Below are 13,519 nucleotides of genomic sequence, written 5' to 3'. Positions count from 1 at the left end.
GAGAAGAAAGTCATTTTCCCCATCCTGGACAGTGTCTGGGGCCCTGCTTAGTTAAAAATCTCCAAAAGAACTCTTCATGCTACAAGGTGTGTGTCAGAAAAACAGCCATCTGTCTATCTACCCACCACACTCTGTCCCAGCCCTCGTGCACACACAGAGAGGACGGGTCCTCACTCAGACACTTCCTCTTCCAACCCCATCTTTAGCTTTTCTCACTGTGTCCTCCTCCCCACCTCCCAGGGCCAGTCTGCCTGCCCAGTCAAGCACATCACTGTCCACAAGAACCCCAGCTGCGAGAATCCCAATCTCACCTGAATTAAAAAGGGAAGACACCTTCTGGCACTTTCCTATTGCGAACACATGGGCAGAACAGGTCTTGGGGACATATCCTACAGGGCTGATGGCAGAGGGCCCCAGGACTGGGAGCACGACAGGAGCCTCAAGTCTATTCCAGAATGACCTGCCAAGCCCCACTGCCACCCCACGGGGCAAGGACACCCACCTCTACTGCTGGGCAAGTACTTCCACAGCAAGTCCTTCTCATGTTTTACAGACAGGTTAGAAAAAGAAGCTACCCATGAATCTGCTACATGGGTCTTCTGTTTCTCACACATCATTTTTAAAATATTGAACTTGAACTGAGGTTAAAGAAGGAATGCATCTCCCAGGGAGGGACCCCAAAGACCCTCCCTGAAGTGGGCTTGTAAGATGCATGTTTCAGGTGGTGTGTAAGGGGGAGCTGCTGGAGGCCAGTCAGACTGTGCCTGGGGGACAGGGGTGCTGTGGTGCAGGGTGGGATCCCGAGACCCTCTTTTAAGCCCCCTTTCCAGCTGTGTCTGATAATAGTTTACACCCTTTGGACTTTTCAGTTAGCTCAGTTAATAAATTACAAACACATATGTACTTCTTTTTCCCCAACTAAGCCAATTTGTGTTTCTGCAACTGGTAATCCAACAAGTTCTAGCCAATACGCCAATATATCCTCATTCCAAAATAGGCTCATTTTTTTAAATACATTTTGTTTTTTTAAGAGTCTTTTTGTGTGGACCATTTTCAAAGTCTTTAGTGAATTCATTACAATATTCCTCCCATTTTATGTTTTGATCTTTTTTGGCCACAAGGCATGGGGGATCTTAAGTTTCCTGACCAGGGATCAAACCTGCGGCCTCGGCATTAAGGCAAAGTCTTAACCACTGGACCACCAAGGAAGTCTCTAAGATAGGCTCATTTTTAAAGGGTCTAAGCAGAGAAGTTCCAGTGTTTGAGGTGTGTCTATAAAACAATGAGATTCGTTTTTTAACAATCCTTAAAGGATCCTTTGGGAATTCTTCTTAAGGAACTTTAATAGAAGTAAATCTGAATCCTTTAAGACTTGGATTTGATTTCTGAAAAACTGCCGATACTCAAAATCTCCTCAATAAAAGGTCAATCCGGGCAACTTGTTTTTTGTCAACGTGAGGTTAAGATGACAAAAGAGATGCTATAACTTGTGCAAGACATAAATGGATTCACCATCAAGATCAGGAAACCAAATCTTGATTAAATTTTACTACACAAGTCTATTCAATCTGGTCATTTTGCTGCCCTCCCTCCACCAACCTTCAAACGAAATGTCTCACAAACACACATACACACACAAGTACAACCACTCACACATGGTTCACACACAATGCTGAGCACAGAAGCCGGCTTATGATGCAGGGATTCAAAAAGTATTAAGCACGTTTCTTACTTCTCTCCTGCTTCAAATATAAAGAGCTAAATTTGCCAAGAAATATACAACCCTGAAATTTAAGGCAAACTCGGATAGGTATTTCCTGAGATTGTCATGAATACTGGACAATGAAATTCAGCCTCTCAGACAAACATTAATCATTAGCCAATTGTTGAAAATTAACTACTAATCTATAAAGGACATGCCATGGAGCCCTGAACAGTCTTTCATTTATGGACCTACTCATTTCACGTGCATTTCCTCATGTGCCTACTGTGCCCCTACGCAGAGTGAAGCTCACAACAACACAGAGATCAACCAGACTCCAGCCTCAGCATGTGCTACATTCGTCCAAAGTCAGTTAGCTCACCATCCAAAGAGCCAGGCTGTCAGAGCCCAGAGACCATATACAGAACTGCACTCCACACACCAAGCGACATCCCACAGTAGTTACAGAATAAAGTGAAAAGGGGTGAATGTCTGCAAAGAGGAAAACAAGTACTATTTACACAGACTGGTGGGGTAGAAGGTGGGGACAAGGACCAGAGAAGGCTGAAGTGAGGGCAACACAGGAGCAATCCTTAAAAAAAAAAAACAAAAAACAGAATCTAAACCACGAAGAAATACACACAGTTCAAACAGAAAGACACAGAGATGAGGTATGGAACTAAAAGCCAACCTTCTAGGCAAAGCCCAGGAAGCCAAGTGATGACACTATGTCTCAGGTATTTCAATTCAATTCACACCATTCACTATGTGAGATGCTAAACCCTGGAGCATGCAGAGCCAATGAACTTGCTTTTTAAACCCAGGAAACACGGTGTGGGGATCTCAGCCATGGAGGACAGATTGCAATCAAAGTAGGCTGTCCCCCAGCATTCCTAGCCCTCGTAAAGCATCTGGTTGCACTGCAAGAATCCCCAGGCGGCACTGCTTCACAGGGAGGCTCCCAGCACCCTGCTACTACTAGCCCTGGAGCCAGAGAACAAAACCTACAGGAATGCTCAGTAGGGAAACCCAGCTCCAACAGCACCTTCAGCCACAGGGACATAAGAAGCAGGGTCAGAAGACCCTCAGCTCTTCAGGAGTAAACACTTGGAACTTGTCACCCAACCCCAACCAAGGATTTCGGAGGCGTCCACGGAGAGGCCTGCCACCTGAGCAAATCCTGAGTTCAGAGGAAAGACTGAAGGGTGAGTTCTCCTGAGAGTGGTCATTCAGTGGTCCTCAACAACCCGCGTTTATGAACATCATTTACACACCATCAGGCTCCATGCTGTTGGGGTTCCAAAAAGATTCACTGAGAATTGTATTCTGAAGAGGCTTGATAAGATAAAAGATAAGATGTGCACATAAATAACCAAAATACGGAGTGTTTCATATGCAAAGTGCCAGGAGAGCAGTTCAGATAAAAGTGTTACTTCTAATCAGGTTCAGATAAGGCTTCACAGGTCCTTTTGAGATTCTTCCTAAGGACAGTGATGACGATGAAGGGGTGGGGCGGGGGGAGAGGTATTTCAGATGGAGAAAAGGCCAGGAGGTGGACCAGAGTAGGGAGGGGTATTTAGGAAAGGCTGGTGGAAGAATAGAATGGGATGGGGTGGGGGGCATGAAGGAGAGGCACAGAGAGTCAACAAGAAAGGGTCAGACAGACAAAGGAGGACTTGGACTTCCTTCGGAGAGCAGGTTGCCCCTGAAACCTCAGGTTCACGCCACCCGACCACAAAGTAAATGGAGAGGAAGGGGAAGACGCCGGGGGCTTTACAGATGCCCAGTGTCTGCAACCTAAAAACATAAAGGTGGGACTTCTGAGCTGGTCCAGTGGCTAAGACTCTATGCAGGGGGCCCAGGTTGGATCCTTGGTCAAGGAACTAGATTCCACATGCCACAAGCAAGACCCGATGCGATCAAATGAATAAATAAATTAAATACATATTTTTTTAAACAATACACACAAGGACAAGATGAAAAGGGGCTCAAAGGGAGTCAAAGACTTAAAACCATCTCTTTGAGTTTCACAAGCATTTTTTTGTGCACCTGGTGAAAGGTCAGGGTGGCGGGGGCCATGGGCTCCCCCCCCCACCACGACTCCATGGCTGCAGACACTGAGGAAGCTCGGTGCCCCTCTGTGGAAGGGTCTAATCTGAGGCTGTTTAGCGTTACAGAGCCTGGGGGTGGAATGGGAGTTCCAGGGACAGGATGCCCAGGCTGAGGCTTCAGTCAGTTGCTTATGAGAAACTGAAGTTCAGAAAGCCAAATAAAGCATTTTCCACCACAGTGAAGTACAGAAATTGTGATCGTCCCCACTCTGACACTCCATAAAGAAGTACTCTCCGGCCCCCCTGCCCCGTGCTAAGAAGAAAATTAAATGAATGATATATGCTTTCAATAAGTGGAACTGAAGAACCCCTGCAACTGACTGATCTAGGAGGGAGATGGCTGTGGGAACTGAGTTGCACCGTTTCCATGGCTGCAGCCTCTATGGGTCCCTGCAAGTCCACAAAGGAAAGCTGCACAGAAACTTGAGCCTGTTTACATATTTATATATATTTTTATAAAAACTACCCCTGGGAAAACTTGCTGCCCCCAAGGTAATCTCAAGTGCCCAAAGCTGGCTCAGTGACGTGCAAACCAGGCCAAACCCACACTGGACCAAGGGTGATGGCCGCATTTCTTAGGCAACGAAAATAATAACTTCATGACAAACTACCTGCAACAGGCAGAAACATCTTCCACAAAACTGGCCCTGAACTGTACTCGAAGTGCTCAACAGCCACATGCCCAAAAGAGCTTGCAGGCGAAGGAAACCACCAATCCGTATGGGTCTCTGCCCTTTGTTTTGCCATTCACATTCATTGAAAGGTATTTACTACAGATGAAAAATAAGCTTCGTTCAGCTGCCTCTAAACCAATCCCAAAAATAGAGCAATCACTTTGGTACAAATGGGGTCAAATGTATTAAAAAAAAAAAAAAATTGCTCCCTGGCAGGAAGACTGACATGGCATGGGACTTTGCTGAGAGTCAGGGGGAAATCCACAGAGTTTTCCCTTCCCACAGTGGGAAAAGAGATATTTAAAGAGTTAGGCAGAGGTTAAACTCATCCGGCCATGTGACCAGCCAAGTAAACGAAGACACAAACTAGAATGCTCTAAGCTTTAGAATATTAAGACATCAAAGAAATATATGTTGGTTTTTTAAAAAGGCTTGTCAAACTAACACCCTGCCCTCTCCCACCCTCGAAGACCACTGTTTAAGAACTGTCAAGAAAAGATCCACTGGGGAGGGACTGCAGGGGTTAGGAAGAGAGATTTATTCATTTCCTATAGTTTATTTATTTCCTATATTTATTCCCTCAGTTATTAGCTGAGAAATCCAAATGGTCTGACACTTCTTATATTAGTGCCCTGAATTTCCCTGGGGGAAAAAAAATCGGAATATCAATTGACTTATACATGCAGCTACATTAATTATTCCATTGATCTGAATTAATCTGCCTTTCTGAAAGGTATTTATTTTCTAAGTTTGTTTAATCATGTTCTCTTGAGCTACAAAAAGCAACAAACTGGGTCACCATCCACGTTGTTAAATTTGGTAACCAGGCTGACACCATCTGTGGCCTAGACTGATGATCTAGCCCCACTGATGGGGGCTCTTCACTACTTCTGCTTCTCCTTTGAAATGACTGTCTAAAGGCACATGTCTATTTAAAATACCACAGAAGCTACTTAAAATACCCAGAGTCACACAAATCATCTCTAACACAGTATAAATATATACTAACAGTCAGTCTTTATCTGTATATCCAACTCCCATTTCCAGTTGTACTTGCAGTAGCAATATCCATAATTTTTTAAAATTCTCTACACATCAGACTACAAAAGCCCAAAGATGAAGGGACATCACACTACATATAAAATACGCTGCACATCAGAGATGCAACATGAAATCCCGTACATAAACCATGAAGCCTAAAGTCATAAGAGCATACCGTCACCGTCTCCAGACCCTGGGAGAGCTCTCCCCACCCTAGTTCTACCTTTACCACACGCAGCTAAGAACATTCAGACCTATTAAAATACAGCTTCAATATAAGAAACCAAAAACAAATGGAACCAGCTGAAAGAGGGAAAAGCAAAGCAGGAGAGAGAACTGCTGTTATCCGGGACCAGGCCCTCATTCACCTCATTTCTGCATAGGCTCCGGTCATGAAGGACTGATCCTTGCAAAGAGGATGCCACAGCACCAGAAAAATCCTGAATTCTGAATCATCAAGGCAAGATTACAGGATGTCAGAGGTAGAAACAACCCTGGCGATCTTCTCATCCAGTCCCCTGAATTGAGAGATGGGTCAACAGCAATGCAGAAAGGATCTGGGAAAGACCCCAAAATACAGCCAGTTGACAGCCCAGTGGGACAATTCCTAGTCCCATTTCAGTGCTCCTCAGTGCTTTTTTTTTCTTTTTAAACTATATCAACCTTTCCCAAAGGAAGTTCCATGAAACACTGTGATGCACGCTGCCAAAAAAATGTTTAAAGAATCCATGACCAATTACTTTTAGGGACTAAGCTGAGTTAAACAAAATGAAACTGGTTTTTTAACTACAGACTTTCCTGGAGCTTTTACTGAGTTAATGTGCACGATAAATCTTTAAGAGAGCAATAAAGTATATGGAAGTATCCCAATTTATTTCACTATAGAATCATTTTATCCTGGAGCATGTCATAGGACTAACGGGAGGAACTTAGACACGCTATTATATTATTCTCAGAATTATGTTCTATGATGATTAGTTTTGTCGTGTTCTACTTCTGCAACAATAGCTGATGTACAAAATTTACATGATAACTCTCTACTTACCAGAAAAATTGACCAAAGTACCCCAAACTCCCAAATAACACTAGATTAAGAAAAAAAAGCTAACGTTACTAGGAAGAGAATGGTAAAATCAAGAAAAGGCTACATGCAGAGAAAAGTTATTTTTAAATCTGCTACAAACCTCTTCCATGAAAAGTTTCACATCTATTTATACAAAATTCATGACTTTAAACACTTCATTCATTCAGTATAAATTTGAGAATACAGCTCAAAAGAAAAAAAAAAAAAAAACACTGCTGCAAAACTCTGTGAAACATCACATGCATCATTGTAAATTTCAACAACCCAGAAAGCCAGCTGCCAACTTCAGTACTGAGGTCAATGACAAGCACACATCAAAACAAGCAGCAATTCTAAGGACACTTACCAAGTTATGATTTGTTGAATTAGAATCATCTTCAGGGAATGGGATGTAAATAGCTAAGGCCACACAATTGGCAAAAATAGCCAATAATATAAATATGTCAAATGGTCTGAAAGTTTTTGTTAAGGTATATACATGTCATGCCAACATACACCATCTCTCTCATCACACTCTCAATCACACCATCTTGAACTGCTTTTTAAATGACAATCTTGCACACAAAAATCCTTATTCAAATGACTGCTGTGACGACGAGGTTTCCAGCAGCAATAATCATCAGTGGTCAACTCACAGCAGATCTTCCTATCAAATGACTTCTCCACGAGTCCTTTTCTTCTGTGGCGAGGATTACGTTACACTCATCCTTCTGTTGGACATTCTATATCAAAACCTAAAAGTCCATCCAATTAGGGCACTGTGTGAACCAGGTTTCTGCTTCATGTCGTTTTCACAGCAACAAGGGCCTTAGAAAGCTAAATTCCTGGCTGTTGTAGAAAAGAAAAATCATCATGAGATAAATCTCTTTCACAAATCCCTAGCCACCATGTGTTAGAGCCATTTTCTTGGTGGCTCTTCTTGGCCAGATCCGCCTGGATCTCCTGTCTGGACTAGAACAGGGCAAGTCACCGAGGACCTTTTCCAAACCACCTGCGACTGTCTCATAGCTATTCCAACCCTTAACAAGCGAGTCAGGCTTCATCTCCCTCCTCTGCTTTCCTTACTAATCAGCAGTTACCACTGTTTCAGATTAGAGCTGGACTGCAGCTCCGTTTATAATGTGTTGTTGTTGTGTTCAATTCATAAACAAATCAAATACAAGGCCATAAGAAATCAGCACCAGACACTTTCAGAGTTCGATTTAACATTTCTAAATCTCAGGGGTCTGTCTGGAAGAATCACTCTGTGAGCGGCCTCAACAGATACTTGCTTAAATATTCTGGTGTTATTAAGAGACACTGTCAAAACTGGCAATACAAAATTTGACATCTGCCAAAAATGACTGTTTTTCCACTCTTGGTTTTCAGCCTTTCCAAATGCAAGGTTTCACAAGTACCAATCTAATCTCTAACTCCAGGCTTGGTTGTACGACACTGTTTCTCCCAAACACTCATCCACTAAAGGCAAAGCCACAGTTTCACTGAACACCTCCAAGTCCTAAAGCTTGGAGGATGTGCACAGATCTTCTGCATTCACCCTGACTTCCTTCTGGAAAATCCAATGATGCTGAAGGAAATAAAGAGCCCTCATGTCTCTGTTCCATTGCATTTCACGAAACCTCAGCCTTTTGAAGAACTTTAACACTCACTGAAACCTGGATGTAAATGATGTTATTCCCTTACTAATTTGATGGGCTTATTTTTCAAGACACTTTTCCTTCCCTCATAGTTATTCTTTTAACTCACCTAGTATTACAAAATCTCTTATGTAGGGATCCAACTTTAAGGCAATCTACTTTAAAAAGACTTCAGAAACTCCTTTTCATCTTTCCTTTTGGCAATTCCTTCTAAAACTTAAAAAGTCAATTGCCCCAAACCCATCCTATATGGAAACACACTCACTGCCTCTCCCATTTCCCACATCACCATCTGCCTTTTAAATTTTCCAATACCTAAATGATAAACCAGCAAATCAGAAAAGTACTGATGCTATTTAGGAAAAACAAACAAAAGACTACTTTTTTCATCACGGTGAAAAAAGTTTCAGATTGCAGGTAATGCTGGATGCTCTCCTTCTGCCACGTGATTCTGACAAGCCAAACAGAGCAGAGCATCAGAGAAATAGATGGGGCTGATCCTAAATCTCCCTTCCTTGTTCCCCCAAGTGCAGGACATACTGCCTTGCCTGCATGTATAAACAAACAGCAGGTTCAAAAAACTCATTCACCCAGTGCTGACAGAGCCTGGCACAGCTGATTTTAGAAGGCTGTCTATGCCCTGCTCCCAGACTTAAAGGAAACTGTCAACTGAAAACAACACATCTCATATCGTTTCAGAATCTCTTCTATAAACGCTTCCCATCTGCAGGGCGGCCTCTCCCTGCGCTGGCAGCCACAGCCCCTAATTCCTGCACATACGTGTCTGGCGGTGCGGGAAAGGGAGTCAGCAGCACCATCCAGGAGTTCACTCCGTTCACATAAATTACTATATACAAATTACGAAGCACAAACAGAAACAGCACCAGGCCTCCCACCTCACTCCGCATGAAATTAATGACCCCACTGAGAGGTCTCTGCTTACTCAGAGTCACGTCAAGCCAACCTGAGGGGGAGGAGACCTTTGTGACTAAGTATGATCTGACTAAGTGCTCCTGCCATGCCACTGAGAGACCACCCCTCCTCCGAGGGACACCCCCTCCCTGTGGATCCCCCTCCCTCCTGGGCCGACACCAGTGTTTAGTCCTCAGACTCAAAAAGAACCTATAGAGAAAAACACATCCACACTATCCCAGCCATGTGAGAGACACCGCGACACCCGCTGGAGAAGAGACATCTGTTCTGGAAAGAAAAGGCACATGAAAACCCCTCAAATCCTACCCTGGGCTGCTCTCTCTACAACCTTTCCAGACAGTTACCTCATTTTAACTCTCCGTGAGCACAGAAAATAGCCAGCTGAGACAGAGGGCTGCCTCGCTAGGCACTCAAACGATAAGGGGGTTCCAGCTCCACTCGCCAGCCAGCCGGTAACCAGTATCCTCTCTTTAGAGCGTGGCCTCTCGACCCGGGCTCGGTGGGAAAGCCCTACATCCATGCTCCTTCCCAAGCCTAGGAACTGCTCAAGAGCCCTGGTTGACCCCGAATATAATTCTGGGAAAAGGAAATGCTATGCTTTACCCAAACCAGTGAATCATCTGACTAATTAGAAAGCTATTTGCTCAGAAAGAAGACCTCAGTCAACCTTTTCTGATGGGTGGCAGGAACTGGAGCCTGGCCTCCAGGTTAAGGGACGGGGTCAGCAGGCAACGCACCCCAGTTCTCCAAGATCTGAGCCCTAATAACCTGCCTGGGGCATTTGGAGTTCAGGTTTAAAAATACAAAGGAGAAACCCAGAAATGTAACTCCAGTCCAAGGATACAGAATTTTTTTTTTATAAAGGCAACAACTGCAAATTCCTCCACGGAGAGGGCTGGGCGCTAACTCATGCAGGCTTTGGAAGAAGAGGCACACACAAACCTCTCCCTCCACAGGCTCCCTCATGCTCACATTTCAAATGCTGTTTTGGAACTTGTCAAAAGGAAATTCCAGGAAATCATAGCATTGATGACCAAGTCGTTCCCTCTCTGTGAAGCAAATGTTCATATTTGTAGCTACCTGAACAATCAGACTCACCAAATGGCAGACCCACAAGCAACCTTAGCATTCATTGGAGTATCCAAAGCAAATTTCAAACATCAGAATGAGAAGATTCCACTAAAGGTCAAAAATGTATTTATTCCTAGTAGAGTTTTATTTTTTGTTTTTAAGGAGCATACCTTATTTGTAATAGGTTCAATTCATACCGCTGCCAAAAAACAAAGGTGCATTTAAACTAGCCATCTAGTGTCAGATGACCAAAGGTTAATTTAAGTTTCAGGCTGTCATTCCCTGCACCCCCTGCCGACTACACACACACACACACAGAGAGTAGCCTAAATTTACCCAGAGAGATACCCTTCTGTACCCCAGAGGAGATAGGAAATTATATACCATGAAACCCTGTATACACAGCTTCTGTTGCTCACATTCCAAAGTGCTATCACTTTGTTAAGTGCCATTTCAGACAACAAATCCTTTTAAAGAGCAGATGGTAAAAGAGAAAATGAGAAACACTTCCCCCAGAAAAGGATACTTCCATTCCACTATACTAATGCAGGCTCTTCGGATGGGGTTATTGAGAGACAAACAGAAAAGGGCACGGGCAGGTCGGCTGTTGGACGAGTTACCCTGTTTTTTGCTCTTGGCGTATTGCTGACGTTTTCTTTGGGAGAGAGATCCGACAGGTGGGGGTGCGGAGGTGCTCATAGTTTGGGCAGCCTTGGCCTGTCTAGCAGCGTCGATTGCAGCTTGCCAAGACAGGACGGTTTGCTTGGAGCTGTTTGGCTGAGAAGTTGGTCCTTCACCAGAAAGAGGGAGCCTGGTGCCTCTTGCATAGTTTGCCTCTGGGAAGAAGGAGAAAAAAAGAAAAATTAAAAAAAAAAAACCAACAATGACACAATGAGAATCCAGTGTCAGAAGAAAGCTGAAGTGGTTTCCCATCAAGAAGAACAGGGAAATCATCCCCATGTTTGCACTGGAAACCTCATATTCTATTTTTCAGAAGGAGGGTTAGGTCAGCCAGAGCAGCAATAAAAGTCCCTGATCTCTGCCCAAAGTGTCAATAACACACGACCGCTGCATTTCGCTCAATGGGTTAGTACCTCTCTACATCCATATCTTCACAAGAAATCTCAGTGCATTCCTTCAGACAAACTGAGGTCATTTCCACTTATATTCCACATCTTTTCTGACTTTCAAAACCCATGTATCTCTAGTGAGTTAACAGATACATACCACAGCTTTCCTCCAAAATAACTACCATCACCAAAAAAAAAAAAAAAGGCAGTGGCAATAATTCAATAGTCTTAATCATTTTCAGGGTGTTACTCCAACATCTTTCCACAGCCACAAATGCATTTTTTTCAGCATGGGAAAATAAAAAATAAAAACTGGCACCACTGGCACCAGGGCAATACCAAGAGCCCCATAACAAATACCTAGATTATGCACTGACACTTCCTGCAAATGAAAATTCATGATGCTTGGGACTCATTTCCTCCACAGGCTTCCGAAAACAGAAAACATCTTTAGGGCTTTTTTGCATTTTAAATTGCAGCCACAGCAGCCAAACCAGCAACCAGAGAAACAGACAGGGCAGGCAGTCTGCATCCTTACACCTAGGAGAGACAGGCTGAGTTATGTCAGGGGCCCTCAAGGCCTAAACAGGAACCATTTCAGCATAGACTGGGACCCAAGTACACACAGGATAGAACCCCAAGGAGGCTCCAGCCTGGGGTCAGGCCAGGACCCAGGCAGGTCTCCCAGGTACCTGCCTGCCTTGGGTCACAACCTCCTTACTGAGACAGAAGTCAAAGCGAGAGGGACGGGCATTTGTGAAACCAATTCTTACTAAGTAAAGAGCACAAGGGAGAGTCAGAGCCAAGCACAGGTCTGCCTAGTTAGCAGCCTGAGAGGGGTCCACAGGAGTGGGCAGCAGAGGTCTGAACCAGGGGAGGAGTCGTCCCAAGTCTTACCTTGGGAAGAGCTCATTGGGAAAGCTGTGAGCCCACAGAGAGCTGTGGGGACTCCAGCGACCTCTAAGGAGAAGTGAAGAGGGCTGGCCAGGAGCTGCACTCCCTTCCTTCGACCCAGCCCGGCTGGCCGGCCGGCGGTGTGGTAACTGCACGTGGTGCCCGGGCCGGGCTAGGGAGGGGAACCCCACAGCGGCTGTGACTCCCCGGGCATTGCTAGGTTACCGACGTGTGCACAGCGGCGCTGGGAGCGGGAATACACTTTCCATCCGACCCTCTGGCCAGCGATTCCGAGACCCAGCCTCCCTCTCAAGGGTAGCAAAGTGCTTCACCCACCGACGAGAAAGGTGAAACCTGGCAACCCTGTAATTTTCCAGATGCCACCAGAGACCTTCTTCCTAAAATACCAGGGGGCGGGAAAGGAAGCGAAGAGGCTAGAAAGGGGGCTCGGGCTGAAGACTCAGAGCCACCCTCTTCCCATCGCTCAAGAGCGTTGGAGGAAAGTTGAGCCCGAGGACACTGAACCCGAATCACCTAGGCTCACCGCCCCTCCGGCGGCGGCACTGTACTCCACTGACCCCACGACCACCCCCACCCCACAAATGCAGAATTAACTCTGACATTCAAGGCCTGAAGGGGAGAATGGAGTGGTTGTCACGCATCTCCCCTTTCTGTGTAGACGACACCGAGCTAGAAGCATCCTCTCCAACCCCCTCAACCCACCAGCGCATCAGAGACAGGAGGGGGGGTGAGAAGGAGAGGGGGTGGAAAGAGGAGGACCATGACAAGGATGAGATTTGGCAGCGGGTGCCCAGGCTCTGGCTGCTCACCGTTCGCGTGGTCCGCTTGCTGCTGCCGTTGATGCTGCATTTTTTTCATCATCATCATCATCATCATCCACGAACATTTATTGAGCGCCTACTGTGTGCAGGGCACTGTGCTAGGCGTTGGGGTGGGGGAGGAACGGGTAAAGGGGGTGACCGATTGGTAAGAGCCGCGGTCCCTGCCCTTAGTCAAGCTTCAGCAGGGGGTGGGGAGGGACGGGGACAGATAACAGAAAATAAGAATAATTTATAAAAAACCGCTGGCCACCCACGCTCCCTCTTTTTCAAAATCGGAGCAAAATAAACTTTTTCTAAAAAATAAGATCAGATGTATATATTATCCTGATAATATATACAGGTAATTTTTTTGCTGCAAAGGAGAATTGGCTTGGTCCCCCCCTCTAGCGGAGGGACGCCGCGGGGATGCCGGCCCGGCCGCCGGGGCCGCTCGGCGCGCCCCCCATGCCCGCCCGCTCGC

General features: G+C 45.3%; 1 protein-coding gene across 13 annotated transcripts in view; it reads right to left on the bottom strand.

The window, feature by feature from the left end:
* The window catches only part of CACNA1D (calcium voltage-gated channel subunit alpha1 D), a 347,512-nt gene extending 334,029 nt beyond the window's left edge, over window positions 1-13,483 (bottom strand). For all 13 annotated transcript variants that reach the window (XM_040247200.1, XM_040247204.1, XM_040247206.1 and 10 more), the window contains exons 1-3: window positions 13,048-13,483; window positions 10,780-11,089; window positions 6,959-7,064 (exon numbers count right to left, since the gene is read on the bottom strand). In XM_040247200.1, the coding sequence (XP_040103134.1) occupies window positions 6,959-7,064; window positions 10,780-11,089; window positions 13,048-13,114 (483 nt within the window). In that variant the 5' untranslated portion in view covers window positions 13,115-13,483. The remainder of the gene's footprint in view (window positions 1-6,958; window positions 7,065-10,779; window positions 11,090-13,047) is intronic.
* Window positions 13,484-13,519: the final 36 nt, after the last annotated feature.

This window comes from Oryx dammah, unplaced genomic scaffold (assembly GCF_014754425.2).
Source record: "Oryx dammah isolate SB20612 unplaced genomic scaffold, SCBI_Odam_1.1 HiC_scaffold_9, whole genome shotgun sequence".
Lineage (NCBI taxonomy): Eukaryota > Metazoa > Chordata > Mammalia > Artiodactyla > Bovidae > Oryx > Oryx dammah.
Note: the sequence above shows the minus strand (reverse complement) of the source record. Positions and strands in the feature narration are given on the sequence as shown.